At 20.7% G+C, this 18,425-nt stretch overlaps 5 protein-coding genes across 6 annotated transcripts; 3 read left to right on the forward strand and 2 right to left on the reverse strand.

Annotated features, from left to right (window-relative positions):
* The first annotated feature begins 7 nt into the window (after positions 1 to 7).
* Positions 8 to 1,579, forward strand: LOC133665639 (uncharacterized). Its single transcript, XM_062081988.1, has one exon. It carries the CDS (start codon positions 862 to 864, stop codon positions 1,423 to 1,425), a length of 564 nt encoding a protein of 187 aa, XP_061937972.1. The 5' UTR covers positions 8 to 861; the 3' UTR covers positions 1,426 to 1,579.
* Positions 11 to 746, forward strand: LOC108003271 (uncharacterized). Its single transcript, XM_062081992.1, has 2 exons — positions 11 to 163; positions 232 to 746. Exons 1-2 carry the CDS (start codon positions 11 to 13, stop codon positions 619 to 621), a joined length of 543 nt encoding a protein of 180 aa, XP_061937976.1. The 3' UTR covers positions 622 to 746.
* Positions 1,565 to 2,635, reverse strand: LOC108003272 (large ribosomal subunit protein eL38). 2 transcript variants are annotated; one of them, XM_062081999.1, is made up of 5 exons: positions 2,410 to 2,635; positions 2,206 to 2,239; positions 1,966 to 2,026; positions 1,753 to 1,875; positions 1,565 to 1,634 (listed from the first exon to the last, which is right to left on the reverse strand). In XM_062081999.1, exons 2-5 carry the CDS (start codon positions 2,206 to 2,208, stop codon positions 1,594 to 1,596), a joined length of 228 nt encoding a protein of 75 aa, XP_061937983.1. In that variant the 5' UTR covers positions 2,209 to 2,239; positions 2,410 to 2,635; the 3' UTR covers positions 1,565 to 1,593. The 2 variants fall into 2 exon arrangements, with proteins under 2 accessions (XP_061937983.1, XP_061937982.1); XM_062081998.1 differs by having other exon boundaries at positions 2,419 to 2,603.
* A 522-nt stretch (positions 2,636 to 3,157) lies between these two features.
* Positions 3,158 to 7,017, forward strand: LOC108002547 (BAG family molecular chaperone regulator 2). Its single transcript, XM_017064279.3, has 3 exons — positions 3,158 to 3,551; positions 3,745 to 3,857; positions 3,929 to 7,017. Exons 1-3 carry the CDS (start codon positions 3,341 to 3,343, stop codon positions 4,160 to 4,162), a joined length of 558 nt encoding a protein of 185 aa, XP_016919768.1. The 5' UTR covers positions 3,158 to 3,340; the 3' UTR covers positions 4,163 to 7,017.
* Positions 6,406 to 18,044, reverse strand: LOC108002537 (ras-related protein Rab-23). Its single transcript, XM_062082106.1, is given in 8 exon segments — positions 6,406 to 6,727; positions 8,430 to 8,623; positions 8,695 to 8,774; positions 10,065 to 10,227; positions 11,589 to 11,623; positions 11,625 to 11,772; positions 13,035 to 13,156; positions 17,204 to 18,044. Coding segments are annotated over 8 exon segments (906 nt in total). The 5' UTR covers positions 17,237 to 18,044; the 3' UTR covers positions 6,406 to 6,596.
* Between the last annotated feature and the right edge of the window lie 381 nt (positions 18,045 to 18,425).

Below are 18,425 nucleotides of genomic sequence, written 5' to 3' on the forward strand. Positions count from 1 at the left end.
ATCTTGGAAAATGTCTTTCTCGTGTTTTTCATCAGCTTGTACTAAGTACAAACATGTACCTAAACCAATATCAAATAAATGGAATATTAAAGATTTTGAAAATTATAAATACAATGAATTAAATTCTCAAAATATAAAAAATCTTTGTAAAGAGTCACATCAGGTATTATTTAATTAATATTTAATTTTACATTGAATATAATTTTTTAATTATATTTTTTTTTGTTCTAGAATGACAAAGATATTTGTTTCTCAGACACAGATTTTAAATTTTTAACAATATCTTCAAAATCTGATAGACAAAGTGATGAACAATTATTAATATGTAAATTGAATTCAGGAAATATTTACAATTCTAAAAGACAGATTAGTTCCAAGCAGATAGAATTAAAATTTGAAAGTACAGATTCATTTAGTGATAATACACAAAAATACAAAATTTCCATATCTAAATCAAGCTGTTCACCTTATTCTTTATTAACAAAAAATTTAGTTAGTGATTCAAAATATTTCTCAGATTCTGCAATTGATAAATCGGATATTTTATCAAATACTTTTCTTGGCAAATTAAAGAGGTTTTTAATAATTTATAAATATACTATTGAATCTAATTTAAATTAATAGATTAATTATTTTAAATATTTATATAGATCAAACAATTCCTATACAAATTCTACATTATCAAATACATCTAATATAATTGAAACAACAAATCAAATTTTACATATAAATTCAAAAACTGAAAATACTTCTATATGTAGTATAAATAAAAGTGATACAATTAAAAGAGACAGATCAAAAGAATTAAAATCGCAAATAAATTTAAATAAATGTGCACATTCAAAAAAATTACAACAAAAAATGAAATCATCAATAGACATATTGCAAAATGAAATAAAAGAATCTAAAAGTTTTGTAAAAATATCAAAATCAGATAATTTTAGTACTTCATTAACAAAAAACAATTTCGATAATTTTATTAATTGTAATTTAAATAATTTTACTACAGAACAAACATCTGTTTCTACATCTAAAAAATTAGTTTCTAATAATGAAAATATTTTTACTGTATCAAATCATAAATCAGAAATAAGTGAAACCTATGATGAATTAGCAATATTATTTGCGCAATATATGAAACTTCAAACTCGATTGTGTCAAAGAAAATATTGTTCTTTAAAACGATATTTAAAACAACAAACACAGCATACTACAAGGAAATGTCAAATAAAATTCAACTATCATCACATATATCCTTATGATCAAAGACCAATGTGCAACAGTGGAAATATATGTATAGATACATATGATGAATTAAAATTGATGTCTACATCACCAGCAGAAAGAAAGAATATTTACCAACATATGTTTGAAAGAAGAAAGCATTTTTTAAATCAGCCATGCATTTTATCTCTCTCTAATTAAAATCTTATAACATTTGAATGAAATTAAAACTAAAATTAAAAAAATTTTAATTTTGAAATTAAGAAATTTTTGATTATTGATTATAATTTTCATTATTTTTAAACCCATTTTTATGTAATAATAAGAGAAATAAACAATATATGTTAAAAAGTTAGTTTATTCTATCAATTACATACGTTCACTTCTTTTTACTTCTTTCACTTGAAGACCTAAAATATATTAATGTTTATTAAAAACAAAATTTTAATTCAATGTAATTATTTTTAATATATATTATTTTTATTACCAAAAATTTATATAATTCTTTATTATTAAATAAATAAATACCTGGAGGTAATGATTGCTTCAATTTTTCTGCCTTCTCTTTGTCTGTAATAACAAGAGTATATAAGAATCGTGAACATCGAACCTTGAATTTAACGTTGTCGGCATTTTTCTTGATTTTCACAGCTAAATTTTTATAATAAAAAAAAATTAATATATATAATCATATAATATTATAAATAATGTATAATTAATAAAAGAATATTTAATACTCACATTTTGCATCTTTCCTTCTGGCTTTTAAAAGAAAATCTTTGATTTCTTTGATTTCTCGGGGCTAAAAAAATTTCATACGTTATTTCATTGTTCAGATATTAATTTGAGGTTATGTTATATTAATTTATCATATTTTTAATATATCTATTAATGTTTATAATATTGCAAAATAAAAATTAAATTAATTGTAATTATTGTTTAAAAATTTTAATATATTAATAATAAATATTCAATACTCACCATTGTGATAGGAATGAAATATAAATAGAATCACCTGGAACAAATGAGAAAAAAATTTATTATATCATTAATTTCTAGAAATTTCTAGAATAAAAATAAAATATTTGTATCTAGATCATATAAAACTACTATATAATTAAAAAATAAAAAGATTTCTAATAGCAAATCGGATTTTAAAAAACTATTTGAAAAATCAGTATGAACCTTATCAACCTTATAACCGGAAAAAGAACATATTTTCATAAGAGATTGTCAAATCAGCAACAAAATATTGTCAAATATAAAATTATATAATAAAAATAAAAATATTATTAATTAAAATAATCAATTAATTTTATATTATAAATGATTTTTATTATATAATATATTTTATTATATAAGATATTAAAAATTTATATTATATGTATTTATATTTATATACATATAATATAGCATGTATATATATATATATATATATATATATATACAAATTTATATTTATACAATAATAAAAATATTTTATATTTATTCAAAATGAAATGATTATTTTTAATTATAAATATAATTTCTTTTATTAAGATATTTAAATTATTTTATTTAGTGATATAATATGTCAAACTAAATATATAAAACATTTTTTAATAATTTATATATAATTTTAATTATATAAAATTTTCCTTTACTATAAATACTAGAAAATATTGATTAATTTCAAATTTCTATTTAAAATCGTAAAAATTAAATATTAAATAAATAGCTTGAATTAAAATAAATTAAATTTTAATTTAAAAAATAAACAAATATATAATTCAATTTTATCGTTTATTAAGACATATTATAAATTTTACTTTTTTATATTGTTATACATTATAATAAAATTTATTAAATTAATTACGAAGAAAAACATTTTTTGAATTTGGCGCTATTTCATTGATAATTCAGTTGTCAATTATATATAGATGTTCCGTACATACTCCGTCAGTCATCTTTTCATATCACGATTACAAGAGTACAGTATACGCAACGAGAGTCCGAGAATATATTTGTACGCGATTAGTGCATTTGCATTGTATCTTGCAACTGAAATCAATTTTTCATATTTTTTAATTACGTGAAATTGTGTTATTGAAATATTGTTTCAAAAATTAAAAAAAGAATGGATAGTCCATTACCACATATTATGGAAAGTGCGGATTGTGATGGTTTAACAAAACCAAAAGACAGGTTATTCAGCCTTCTTGATCAGATCGAAGTACATGTAGAACAATTGAGAAAAGATGCTTGGAGACTCGAAGAAGAAAGGGATACTCTCTTGACAACCTTAGATACTCTTAGAAACAATGAAATTCTTAGTGCATTAGAAGAGAGTAAGTATTAATCTTACTTATATTTTAAAAATAGAAGATTCTAATATATCTAGAAATATCTTAAAAAGATTTTCATTATATTATATGAATATATTAAGAATATAATTAATGAGTATGTAATATATTATTCTTATATTTCTATGAAATAAATTATAAAAGAATATTCAAAATTATATATTATTTTTAAAAATAGCTGACAAAGATGATGTGCTGAGATATGCTGAAAGATTGTCTATGCGATGTTTAACAGTTGATGTATTGGTTAAAATTCAACGTGATCAGATTCAAGAAGAAGCATTACATCAAGTATTAATCATATTATTATATATTTATATATATTTTTTAATATAATTAACAATATAAATTGATTCATTTAGGTAAATGGTTTGATTGATAGTTTAGTTGTTGGTCTTCGTAATGATCCAGCTGGAACTCGACAACGTTGTGCATCTTTTATGAATGCTTGTACCTCACAAAATGGTGAGCATTCTGATAAAAATTTTGAAACAGCAATTCTTGGATGTACTATGGATGATCAAAAACGAATAAAAAAAAGATTACAAGGATTATTAGATTATATTGATAAAATGCACACAGTTCAATTACTATGAAGTTATATTGGAGATAATTGATTTTAAAGAAAACTGAATAAATCACTCCTTAAATGAGCAATAGTTCTAAAGGAGATTTGCAAAAAGTTACTTAAGGCAGGGTGCTTCATGATAATTCAATGATGATTTTTATGATAAATGTAAAAAAAGTATTATATAATGTGAATTATTTTCTTTATATATATTGTTTCTATATCTTACTGTATGTAGAACTAAGATTTAATAGACATTACATTTATATTTGAACATTAATTATGGTAGGAAGTATAAATATAAAATTAATATAAAAAATATTTTCATACATAATATATTCACATAAAATTTTTTAATAAAAACTAAGTTTGTGTATGTTTTAAATAGTTATAATATATAAATAAAATAAAGCTATGTTAAGAATAATAATTTTATTAGAATCAATATTTGAAAAGAAAAAAAATGAATAATATAAATGTGTGTAAATCATGACATTTTATATTCATTGGTCTTTAATGATTTAATTGTGAATAATAAATATCTCCTAATTTTCTTTTTTCTTTAAAAGATATAAAAATATAACATATTATTAGTATTTTTATAGTATTTGTTCTTTGTGTAGATATTATATTTATATGATTACTGATTGACATATGATATACTTATGTTATTATCTATAATTTATCATTATCTTAAGTATTTAAACTTAATAATGCTTCCTACTATAAAAAAACTATTAAGGAATGTTAATGAAAATTACATATAAATTATAATTATAGATTTGACTTTTTAATATGTTAATTGTTATTAATAGTTATAACTTTATTATATTATCGTAGATAAAGTTATCAGATTTGATATAAAATTTATAATTTTCTTTATATTACAATTATAAAAAAAAATAAGAATTTCATATACAGTTTAGCAAGATTTTCAAAAGTTATTTAATTTATGTGAGAATTAACTTTTTTTTTATTTCATGTTATTAATGTAATTATTTCATGTTATAATGTAATTATTTCGTTAAAATGATTATTAATATATGATATAGTGCATAGACATATAATTTTTATTCATTTTTTATACATTTAATTAATATATTCTTTACATCTGATACATACAAATTCAATTTTAATACAAGTTTGAAATTCAAAATAACCATATAATTCATAAAAAAAATTCAAGAATTTAATTTTTATTTTAATATCTATTATTTTTATGTAGTAAAATCTATAATATAATACTTTTAACTTAAATAGAATACAATAAATCAAAATTTATATAAATATATTTTTTATGCATTCTATAATATTTATTTTTCTTTGTAAATTTTTTACAATTTTCTTAAGATATTAATATAAATTAAAATATAGATTAAAAAAAATAATTAGATATAAAAATTATAACGCTTTATTTTTATTAATAACTTGCATTATCATTCACAAAAAATATTGTTTATATCAATAATATTTTCTTTCTTATAAACTAGCATATTTGGTTAACCATTATATTAGTATTTGTTTATATATAAATTAATTTATTTTTCAATATTTTCTAAGAATTTGAAATTCTTTAAAATTCGTTTAAAAAAACATGCTATTTTATTCAATTATGATATTTAAAATTATATCATTTTTTTATTAATTATTTATAATTTAACTTAATTTAATATGTGAACAGTCAACATCACTATGTTTATCTTCAATACAAATAATATATTTACAAAAATATGAAAAATATGAAAATTTTATGTTTTTAATAGAGATTATAAAAGATATATATTTGATTGAGAAATAAAAAATCATACAGGGAACAAAAAGAAATGTATTTACATATATTCATAATAACATTAAAATATTTAGAAAAATTAATATTCAATAAGAGAAATTCAATGTATAAAAATGTTTCAGTATATTTTTTTATTATTTTAAATTAAAAAAAAAATAAGAATTTCATATACAGTTTGGCAAGATTTTCAAAAGTTATTTAATTTATGTGAGAATTAATTTTTTTTTATTTCATGTTATTAATGTAATTCTTTTTATTTTGTACTTTATATCTCCTAAATTCTTTTTTTTTTATTTAATAGAACTATTTGAATAAAGTTATATAAATTGGGATTATTTTTTCATTTATAATTATAATAAATATTCAATATGTAATTGAAATAAACTATAGACATATAGTGATAGTTCTATATGTAATCAAAGCAAGTGTATATTACAAATTAATCGATATAACAATATTGTTTAAAGATAATTGCATTAATCTTTTCTTGTTATGTTTTTGATACTTTATGTTGTGCGTATTTTATAATAATCTTAAATCAATTTGTCGAAATATTGAAATGAAAATTATTTATATCTTATAAATATGAATATATCAATCTGTACATGGTTAAAGCATTCATTATAGTTTTTACATATTACATATAGTTTTCACATATTTATCCATACAAAGACTAAAGCAATCTACAAGCATTTTTTACAAAATTCCTTTTCTTATGATTCTTTGTCTTGGCTCCTGACCGCAAAACTATGGTACCATTCCCCATACTCCGAGCACATGTGGATCCATTTGGACTAAATGCGCCTACAACATATATATATATACATATATGTATGTATGTATGTATGTATGTATATATTTTCATAAATTACAAAATTATTAAAGATCTAGAAAGATAGAGAGAGAGATAAAGATATCTTCTATTAAAATTTCACATTCACACATTAATGTTAAAAATTATATTACATAGATATATACTTCAAATTGTTTTATACATACTAATTAAAATATTTTGTTACTTCTGTAAATACTATATATTCTATAAACAATTTGTAGAATTTATGTTTACAAATAAATTAATTATATTCGAGTAATTATTATATTGTATAATTTTCTCTATTTATGTTCAATTAAAAAGAAATTAAAAAGAACATTAAAACATTAAAAAGAAATATCAATCACATTAATAATTAAAATATTAAAAATCAATTCAATGATATAAAGATTTCATACTTAATTTCCAAAAAACATTACATATTTAAAATCATATTTAAACATTTTTAAATTGTTCATACTTCTCTTTTTTAAGATAAATCTTATAGAAAAAAATTATTTATATTTTAAAAAATATTATTTAAAATTGTTTCATATATTTTTTATTTAAGTAATTATTTTCTTCAAAAAAAATTACAAATTTATTAGATTGTTAGTTTACCTATAGATTTCATTATATTATATAACTGATTAATAAAATACAATATCAATGATAAATTTATCATCATCTTTTAAATCTCAATTTAAATTGAACAAAAAAAAATCTCTTAATGTTTTTTTCATTTTTATCCATGATAAATTAATTCTGATAATATTTTAATTCTAAAATATTTTCAGATTTGAAATAAAAAATACATTAAAGAGTCACGAATATAATGATGATATATCAATAAAATCAATAGAATCAATTCAAGCTAAATACAAGGATACATATCCAATATAGTTAATACATTATGCATTTTCTCAAGCAGTTTCCAAGAAAGACACACTGTTTTTTTCACACAGTTACGTATTACCGGTTAAAACAATTGGTCAGCATCTATGTTGAATCGGCCACACGCTGAATCAACACTATTCCATTGTTCTTATTTGTACAAATCAATGTGTTTAATAGCCAATGCAAATCGCGGTCAACGATATCATTCATTTTCAATTTTCTATGTTCTTCAACACACGTCTGAAACGAATGAATCTTTAGTTTACAAGAAATTGTTAGATCGATTTTAAAATCTTTTAACTTTATTTTATTAAAATTAAATTATAAGTAAATTTATAAAAATAATTTATTAAAAAATTATTAAATGTTATATTGAAAAAAATATTAAAATATAAAATATTAAAATATGAAAATAAAATTTTTTATTTTTAATCGTCCAAAAACTAGCTTTATTATTATATGACTATAATTTTTATATCGGTTTAGTGAACCGATTATGTATTATTTTATCGATATACATCACATTTATTTTTCTTGTATTATATCTTAGTATCCTGAAAATAACTTCTAATTAATAAAACTTCTAATTAGATTCATGTATGATAATATAAAAAGATATTTGTTTAGATTTCTTGAAATAAAATCTATATCTTTTATTTATCAAAATATTTTTCCTGTTATAGAATAATAAGTCTACAGCAGAATGAAAGTATTGAAGAATTAAATATATAACTATTGCATTGAGGAATATTACACATCACACGAAAGAATAAGAAAAAAGTAAAAAGTAGTTACTTATTACAGAAGGAGATCTAGGTCCGGCAGAGTATAATCTTAAATCGTCCTGATAATCGTCATCACAGCGACGCATTTCGTGAAGACATCGTGATGCCAAATGCCGGAAAACGCTCATAACTCCGACATCCTCTTTCACTGATGTTCTTAAAAGTTTACAACCTAGGATATGACCAAGCTTCTCAGCTTCATCTCTGAAACAGTACTATGCTTGAGATTATTTGAAATTGCACTATTAATTAAGCAAACTAGATGTTAGGCTTACAAATCAATGACACATTGATCAACAAGGTCCATCTTATTTTGTACAAGAACTGTGGGAATTTCACCGCACTCATTTTTCACCTGAAAAAAACAGATCGTTGTTTTTATTAGTCTGCGAATCAGAATTCAAAATTTTTTTCTTTTAATTAATATTAAGAAAGTATTTATATTTTAAGCGGTCAAAAAAGAAAGGGAAAAAACTATCATTAAATTAATTTGAAATACAATATACAGTTTTATTTAATTAGTTTAAATTTGTAGAAAAATTATATCTGAATAAAATACAATTCGCAATGACATTTATTTACATAGTTGTGTTTTTCCGAAAAGAAAAAAAAAAGTGTACAAGTTTCTATGAAAGAAATTCAAGAGAATGTTCAATGATTTCGAATTATAATCAGAATTTTTCGTTATAAATAATCAAATATTGATTATTAATATTATTAAGATCAATATATATATATATATATATATATATATATATATATATATATATATATATATTATTTTATTATAATATTTCATAACACATCTATTAATTTTTTTTTAAATTTTATGTTTTTTCTATATTTATATAGAGTTTTTATATTAAATTAAATTAATTATTAAAAATACAGATTAAATTATTAGAATTTTTGAAATACCATATTATTTTGTTCAAAATATAATCACAAAAAAGAGATAATTAAAAAACACCGTATAAAATTTTATAAAAAAGTATATATCTTTAAAGCATCATCGATGGTATTTACATACGCCAATAATTATTCTCTACTAACTCATTTTATGTGATAGTAGACGGAAACTAAAAAGTATATCGATGAAAAATTCAATTTTTGATTTGTTTAAGTCATTTTAAGATTATATGTTTATTACAAGTATATTTGTTATAAATTATTTTATATAATGTTTTAAAAAGAATTACAAAGTTTCTAAATCATTTAAGATTATTTTTATTTGATAAAAATAAAATATGACTGATGTTTTAAAAAATAATTTAACAATTATGTATATAGAATATATTGATTAAAGTATATGCAATAGGATAGTCAAAAAATAAAATTATTACTCGGTATAATGAAATAAGATTAAGAATAAAAAGCACCATATATCTCATAAATATAAATTTATATCTATAATCGATTCTCTTTTAAACAAAATATAATTCTAAGAATCATATTTTTGCAAAACAATCTAAGACCGGTGTGTTGCTACCTGTAGAAATATTCAGTCGTGGAGCGACTTAAAATCAGCCCCCTGCTTTAATGGCACCTTCACTTTCACATTCCACCATCCGTCGTGACTACCTACGGAAACGTGCTTGCACCGGTTCAGCATAGTGTGTATGTCTCATGTGCACGAGAGTCGTACCTTCTGTTTCCACGAAGGAATGGCGTCGAAGGAATCTCTGTCGGTCGCTGAATAAGCGAGGACGCAGGCATGGGCGCCGCGATAATAAGCTGCAGTGATTGCGTCGAATTCCTCCTGACCAGCAGTATCCCATAGCATCAGTCTTACATCCTCTCCATCCACTCTATAAAACAACAAGATTATTTTTCTTATTTTTTTTAGGATAATTGGAAAACTTTTCTAAATTAAATCATATATTTTTGGATTTAAAATTAAGAATTTATAAAAAATGGAATTAATCAATTTCATTTCTAAATGATCTATATTATTCTTCCTATTATACATGATTTTTTACTGAAATAATAGAAGTACTCGTGAATAATTAGATTCAATCAATAAAAATTTAAATTGAAAAAATCAGATATTAACTAAAATTTCTAATTAAAATTTTTAATAAATAGACTTCTATTATATTTTGAGGATATTCTCTATTTTCTTGATATTTTGTAAATCGATTAAAATGATTTACAATATGTTCAAGCTTTTGAAAATATAGCATGGACGTAACATTGCTTCATAAACGCTGCTTCAGAACGGACAATGAAATGATTTATACGTAAATGGTTTTTTACATAGCATTCCTAGTGTGCCATATATATCTTACTGGAGAATTTCTGTCAACTAGATTCAATTCGGCGACCACTAAATATCGTTATTAGTGTTCTACAGAAATTATATATTTATCTTTTTTCTTTTGACATGTATTTTCATCAACGATATTTAAATAAAAATACATTAAAAATAATATTTAAATATTAGATAATGAAACGAAAAATAAGTATTCCGATTTATTAATAAGAAAATAACATTTTTTTTTTCATAATGTGTTATCGAATCATAGAATTTCTATGTAAAAATCATGGATTGAGGACGTGCATGTTTGGCTATAAAATATTTCTCAACCGAATGAATATATATACATGTAAAACGTGCAAATTAAATAAAGTTGGATGAAAGGCTGTCGTGACCAAGGTCATCGGTAGCGGTATATTATACTTAAAATGTATAATATATGTATGAATTTGTATTATTTTCTTTTTTCTTTTTCTTGAGAAAAAAAAGAACCTATAAAACATATGCATAGCATAATATCGGAAAATTTAAAAATTTTAAAATTTTAAAAGTTTGTATCGATATTTGTTGCAAAATACCGGTCTGACTTAAAATCCTCGATCTACTTAAGATGTGTGAAAAGGGAAAAGAGAAAACTCGACCGCGTTTCTTTCAAACGAGTCCACAAAGATTTGCGCAAGATTGAACGTCTTAGCATTCCGTTATTTGATTTAATTCCGTAATTAATTCCAACCTTTCATTCATTACTTAAAAGATTTACAGTTATAGTGCTTTCATTAACACGAACTGAAAACCAATGATTTCAAACTACCATTTGATTAAATCTGTCGATCATAATAAAATATTTTAAGAATTGTTTGTTAAATTATTTCGTTATAATTGATCTTGTATAGACCTTTATATATAACATACGATTTGTCAATTTTTTCTGGTTGTTTTTTTTCTTTTGTGCATTGCGCTGGAAGAAAGAAGGTGCAAAAAGTAGTTTAAAGTCTTCTTAAAAAGGCGACCACGATTATCGCGGAGCAAATGTGCATCAGGAAGTATCCCACGATAGCTTGTGTCGAGACGAATAACATGCGCATTTCTCAGGGACCTAGAAACATACGCTTGTTCTTAGAAAAACGTTTTGCTGTTTGTCTATATGTAACTGTACGCAAAATATTTAACATTTAAATAAAAAAATAATAAATTCGTAATGTAATTTCGATTACATAAGAATTTTTGAAAATCTAATTAATCTTATTAAAATATTCGTATAATCGTGGATAATTTGAAGAACCATTCGTGATTTCAAAAAAATAAATAAAAAATATAAAATTTATTTATCGTTTAATTGTAAGATAAACAATTTATTAGAAAAATTTATTAGAAAAATTTATAAGAAAAACATACGTTTAAAATATATTTACTATTAAAATAAAAATAATTTCTTTTTAATAATTGAAGCAATAATGGAAACATATTATGAATGTCATTAAATAAATCCAATAACGGTTTAATTAGATATACTAACTTTAATAATAATTTTCGCAATTGAAATTGAAGTTAAAGGATAATAGGAAATTGTTTCATTAGTTTTTTGGAAAACGATAAATCCATAATTAACGAGAAGAGAAAATCATTTTTCCATATAATGCAATTATAGAAGAATATGTAAGTATATATGCAAAGCAGAATATGCCTATTATACATTCTTCTTTAACATGGTCTTTAATTATTGACCGACGTAGCGTGAAAACGAATTTTTATGTTCCATGTTTGATATTAATATTCTTGTTCCTTCGTGAGATAATTTTTTTGAATGTATAAAGGGATATAAAAATCTATCTAAAAATAAATATTCGATTCTTTATGATTTTTCCCTTATATTGCGTAATGTAATTATTTCGATCATCCATATTCATAGATATAAGAATTTTCTGAAAAAACAATCATTTCAAGGCCTATGATAAATAATACACGAGCAACTAAATGAGATCGAGTTCCCGACTGATCGAAGGAATTTCAAATTTCATTATACATTTTACATACCAACTATTTTTTATATATAAAAAAGTGAGATAGAATATTATGATGAATTTTTTTCATCGAGATTAGCAAAACGGATAAAATATTTTTTATCATCCAAACAGGTATAGACACTGTTATCAATCACGAAGCTCGTTTAAACAAATTTTTCTCAATTGTTCTAATAAAGATTCTGATTATAATAAAAAGAAAAGCTGTTGATATAGTCCATCGTTCTTGGTATTTTTAAAGTGTTAAACATAGCTGGTCATTTTATTTATAATTAATCTTAAAGTTTTATTAAAAAAAATAATAATAAAGGATTTTTTTTATTATATTTTTACTTACTCGATTTGCCGTTCCAAAAAATCCACACCAATCGTTTTTTTATAATCCCTTGTGTAAGTACCTTTACAAAATCTTTGGATCATTGACGATTTCCCTACTGCTCCATTACCTACTATCACCACCTGTAAATAAAAATTTCTACATACATTTGATGCTCTCTGATTAAAATTCTCGATTGCTTTCTGGATTAAAACTCGTATCATCGATTTCAATAAATTTTTTTGCAAACAATTCCACTATTTGCCATTACGAACAATTTCAAATTATACAGAAGATATGATCATATGAAAGATGGACTTTCTAAAATCTGTAGATCGAGACAAGCAAGAAAGAGCATAGAACCTGTAACTAATTTCTCGCGCAACTTTCTTATTAATCAATTATAAAATGATTGATCGATATAAAAATATAATAATAGAATATATAATATAAATTGTTCATTCAAAAAATAATAACAAAAAATTATAACAATTGAGTAATGTCAACGAAGATAATAGCAATGATATTAATAGCCGTAATACATTTGTAAAAATTATTATTAACAAAAGAATAAATTTAATTCTATAAAAATGATATGTTTTCTTTGATATCGAAATTGTATTTCGTCGATCAATAAATATATCATTTGATTGCAAATACAAAATAACAACACATTTAAATACGAAGAAAACGATAAAAATATTGATAAAAATATTCAAAAGAGATTTTTTTCAATCAAAAATTATATAGGACATTCATAATATTGTTAAATATTAAAATTCATTACACAGCATGCACTATTTTTTTTTTTTTTTTAGAATATGTTCAATTGTTAACGATTTTATATAATAATGATGTAGATAATATCGAATATTATTGCATTCAATATTGTCATTAGTATTGTTTTAAATCAATCAAATATGATAAATGATAATATTTATATATTATAAGAGTCAATACTCTTATCGTATATTAAAAAGATTAGAACCTCGAGCATAAAGATTCATTTAATGAATTAATGAATATAATGGCTTATAATATTTTAAGTAGAATGATCGATAAAACAAAAATCGTTTAGTCTTCGAAACACAGAAAATATGAAAATATAAAAAAAAGCAATAAAATAAAAAGCAATAATAAAAGCAAGTAAAATAACAAAGAAAAAAATTTAGTTAAACTGTGTGCAAATATCTTTTATGATTTCAGGTTGATTAACAGTTTTTCATGTACAGTTATTAGTCGACTATAATTTCAAGTAAAGAAAAAGAGGAAACACTTCATTATGAACATATTCTCATCAATATCAAAGATGTGCTATCATTTTTTATTGATGCAAGTTATTAGTGTCATTATTAAACGAGATAATTTTATATGCAATAGTTTAATAACCGATTTTAACGAATAAAATATTATTAAAAGTTCCATTTTATATTTTTTTACAATATATTGTGTATAATATATTGAATTAAATTTCTTAAAAATTTAAAAATTCTAATAAATTATATTCATTAAAATATTTCAAAAAATTCTATTAAAATCGAGATAACGGTTCTTCCTATAGAAAGAAGTAGGTTAAATCGATAAGGGCCTAACGTGATCCAATCCTTGAGATCGAGCTTTTGTTGAAATTTATATATGTGGATTTATAAATGAAAATTCGATATATTTTAATAAATACAATGTTCATAAAATTAAATATTAATGATAAATATTTAATATAAAAAATACAAATATCATATTAAAAATATCAAAAATTTGAAATAACATCAATAAGATTTATGCATAATTTCTACATTGAATATTTATTATATATTTATTTGAATTTCGGAACATTGAAATAATAATATTGTTTGAAATTGCAATATAATTTCTGAAATTAAATGTTCTATAATTAAACTTAAAATAATTTCTACATTCAATCTATACATAAATAAAATTTTATGATGAAAACAACATGCTGAAAGAAAACAACAAATTTTAAATTTAATTAAAATTTTTTTAATAAAACATTTGCATAAAATATTTTTTTATAATTTTATAATAATAAGGTTTTATGTTTAAATTAAAATATATTTACAGATCAAACAATTTAATAAAATAAAGATAATATTTAAATTTAGCAAAAAGAAATCATTTTCTATGAATTTTTATTACATTTACTATTTATAAAAATATGTAAAATATTAATGAAAGATATTTTTTTGCATAGATTATCATTCTATTTTAAAATTTACATATATATCACATTATTTTATATTGATAAAATATTGTAAAATTATTTTTTAAAAGTGTACTATGTAAATATATATATATTAAATTGTACAAATAAATATATTTTATACTGTAATACATATATAGATAAAAAAAAACGTCTCAATATATATTTTTATATATATTTTGGAAACTTTTATTTTCGTAAATTGAAAATATTCATAAAAAATATTCCGATACAGAATATATATCAATTTTTTTAGTATTTACCATAAACGATTTAGTCAATTTAAAACGTTATATAACTAATGAGTATTCTTTCTTTGGATCTGAATAATTATAATTTCTAAATACGATTTTGAAACATTTATTGAAGACGAATATTCCAATTAAATTAATTATTCCAATTAATTTTCTCATAAATTTCTCATATAATCTTATTTTTAATTTTATTGTTCAATATTAGAAAAAGTATAATTAATTATAATCTTAAATAATGATAGTAATTTCATTATATTAATAATTTAATTTCTATGAATTTATCACTAAAATCATAAAAGAAAGTAGAAAAAAACAATATGCAATCATGCAATCAATTCTTTCTAAAAATTTTTCAAACGAAAAAATAAATTTTTTTTATATTTCTATTAAAAAACTATTATTCGAATAACACGATAAAGCTTAAAATAATTAAATCAGATTAAAATTTCTTTTCTTAAATTAAATAAGAAATATTTTTTAAAATTAAATTATTCTTTTGCTTAAATATAAAAAACTTATAAAGAATCATTTTACATAATTAAAGATCACATAGTGAAAAAAAAGAATTACATCTATGTTATTATAAAACATTATATAACGATATAAAAAGCATATTATTATTAATAAATTTTAATGAAAACAATCAAAAAAATTATTCTCATATTATTCAAAAACAATTTTAAATGAATTAAAATAGAAATTATTTAATTAAATTTAGTATTATTATAAGATAATAAACATAACATTCTATTGATAAGTGAATTATTTTTTTTACTTATTTTTTTTATAACGAAATAAAATACGAAATAAAATACGATGCATGCACGCACTGTTTTAAGAACAAAATTAAAATTATATATTTATGAAAATATCAATACATTCCTTTATAATCAAATAAGAAATTGCAATTAATGAAACAAGATTAAATAATGTTAACAAATACTAATCTATATATTTATATATCTTTATATCTATATATCTTTTATAATTTTTGAAAAATAAAAATATATATATTCTTTTATTTATATATATTAATATTATTTTCTAATTAGAATTATTTTATTTCTATTGAAGTTGTTTAAAAATGATTTGAACTTTTTAAATATTATAAATTTAAAATAAATTTATCAGTTTCTATTTAAAACAAATGCCATTTTTGTAAATATTTTACTTCTGAAATTGTATTAATATGCATGTACATAATAATTTTTATATATATATATTTTCTATTTCTCTACACTTTTGTTCATAATTATTTTTGTTATTCATTCTTATTTAATTTTTAATAGAAATGAAAAAATATTACTCTTAACCTAAAATGTAATAAGCCGGTTTGTTACATTATATGTATATTCGTAATGTAAATTTATCACTGCGCATACGCATTTCCGAAATTTGATTTGAAATTTAATGTAAATCTTACTAAAATAGTTTTACTCAAAATCTATTAATATTTGATTTTAAATATAATTTTATTATTTTTTACCTTCAAAATAATAAATGTACATATAAGTATGTTATGTCTGGTATGCATAAATAATTTATTTTTTTAAATTAAATTATTAATCCATATCTAAAAATGCGTGAATTTATTTCGTTCATTAAAAATGTAATGTGATACATTAATATAAAAATGTGATATATTATTATATAAAGATATTAAACGAAAATATATAATATTAAAAAATATTAAAAATGAAAATTAATCTTTTGATCACCTTGAGTGATATCTCAAGTTCTTCTTCTCGCATTCTGATCGTAACGTGATTAGCATAATATCCAACTGCAATATCCCACGATGTCTGCCGTTGATCTTTCGTATGGAAATATTATTCTTAATAACGATCACCTTTCACGATATTTCGAATCTATCACATCACACCATAACCGAGACATTTTTAAAAATTTTAAATGAAAAATTTCACATTTTTTTTTTATATTTGTTTAATATCAATTACTTTATTGTGCCGAAGATACAAGATATGTACTGAACACGCGAATACGCGCCACTGTCCGACTGAACACCTGTACAAAACACCTGTCGAGACTTACTGCTTAGTAATTTTCCCTAGTGATATTTCTATTTCATATCAAGAGTCAATTGCCAACTATTGAAGCAACGTTAAAAAACTGAAATAAAATTTAAAAAAATTTTACATATTTAATAATCCATATAGTTCAATTATAGTTTTGAAAAATAATATTTATATAAATAACATATTTTTAAAATTATTATTTTATATATATTTCAATTTTTTTTATCCATTTATAACATGCAGTAAAATATTGCATATGTAAAATATTTATAATAAATATATCTCTAACATAGATTAATATTATCAAATACAGAATACCAAAAATAATTAATCGAAATAATATATTTAAAATATATTAAAAATAAAAAGATATATTTTAAACATATTAAAGATAAAAAGATATATTAAAATATGATTAAAATGTAATTTAATCTATAGAAAACGTATACATATACATATGTATTATTTGTAAGTAAATTATAGATATTCGAAAGAAAGATAAGGAACAATAAAAATTACAAATAAGAGATAAATTGTTTTTATAATATTTTAAATATGCATGTATGTACTATATGTATACATATATACACATATATATTTATATATATACATACATTAAGCACATACAAATGCGCACGCGCACGATATGAATATGTATGTACTATATGTAATTATATAATATTTATACATATATACTATATATATATTTATGTATACATACAAAATTATAAAGTTGCATATAATATAATAATTATGACATAATACACTTATATATAAACAATTTTATTAACGATAATACTATTTTGTTAACGATGTCGTAGTTCTTATGTTTATTTTTAAAAGTATATTTATTTTATTTCATTTTATTTCACACAATTAATACTTATATACCAACGTATTCTCC

The sequence above is a fragment of the Apis cerana genome, linkage group LG1, assembly GCF_029169275.1.
Source record: "Apis cerana isolate GH-2021 linkage group LG1, AcerK_1.0, whole genome shotgun sequence".
Taxonomy (NCBI): Eukaryota; Metazoa; Arthropoda; class Insecta; order Hymenoptera; family Apidae; genus Apis; species Apis cerana.

Excerpts from the sequence above, each read along its gene's own strand:
- LOC108003271 (XM_062081992.1), top strand. The coding sequence starts at position 11 with ATGTCTTTCTCGTGTTTTTCATCAGCTTGTACTAAGTACAAACATGTA. Across the intron at positions 164-231 it reads TTTGTAAAGAGTCACATCAG|AATGACAAAGATATTTGTTT; the intron begins GTATTATTTAAT and ends TTTTTGTTCTAG.
- LOC133665639 (XM_062081988.1), top strand. The coding sequence starts at position 862 with ATGAAATCATCAATAGACATATTGCAAAATGAAATAAAAGAATCTAAA.
- LOC108003272 (XM_062081999.1), bottom strand. Across the intron at positions 1,876-1,965 it reads CAGAAGGAAAGATGCAAAAT|CTGTGAAAATCAAGAAAAAT; the intron begins GTGAGTATTAAA and ends ATAAAAATTTAG. Across the intron at positions 1,635-1,752 it reads GAAGCAATCATTACCTCCAG|GTCTTCAAGTGAAAGAAGTA; the intron begins GTATTTATTTAT and ends AATATATTTTAG.
- LOC108002547 (XM_017064279.3), top strand. The coding sequence starts at position 3,341 with ATGGATAGTCCATTACCACATATTATGGAAAGTGCGGATTGTGATGGT. Across the intron at positions 3,552-3,744 it reads TCTTAGTGCATTAGAAGAGA|CTGACAAAGATGATGTGCTG; the intron begins GTAAGTATTAAT and ends TTTTAAAAATAG. Across the intron at positions 3,858-3,928 it reads AAGAAGAAGCATTACATCAA|GTAAATGGTTTGATTGATAG; the intron begins GTATTAATCATA and ends TGATTCATTTAG.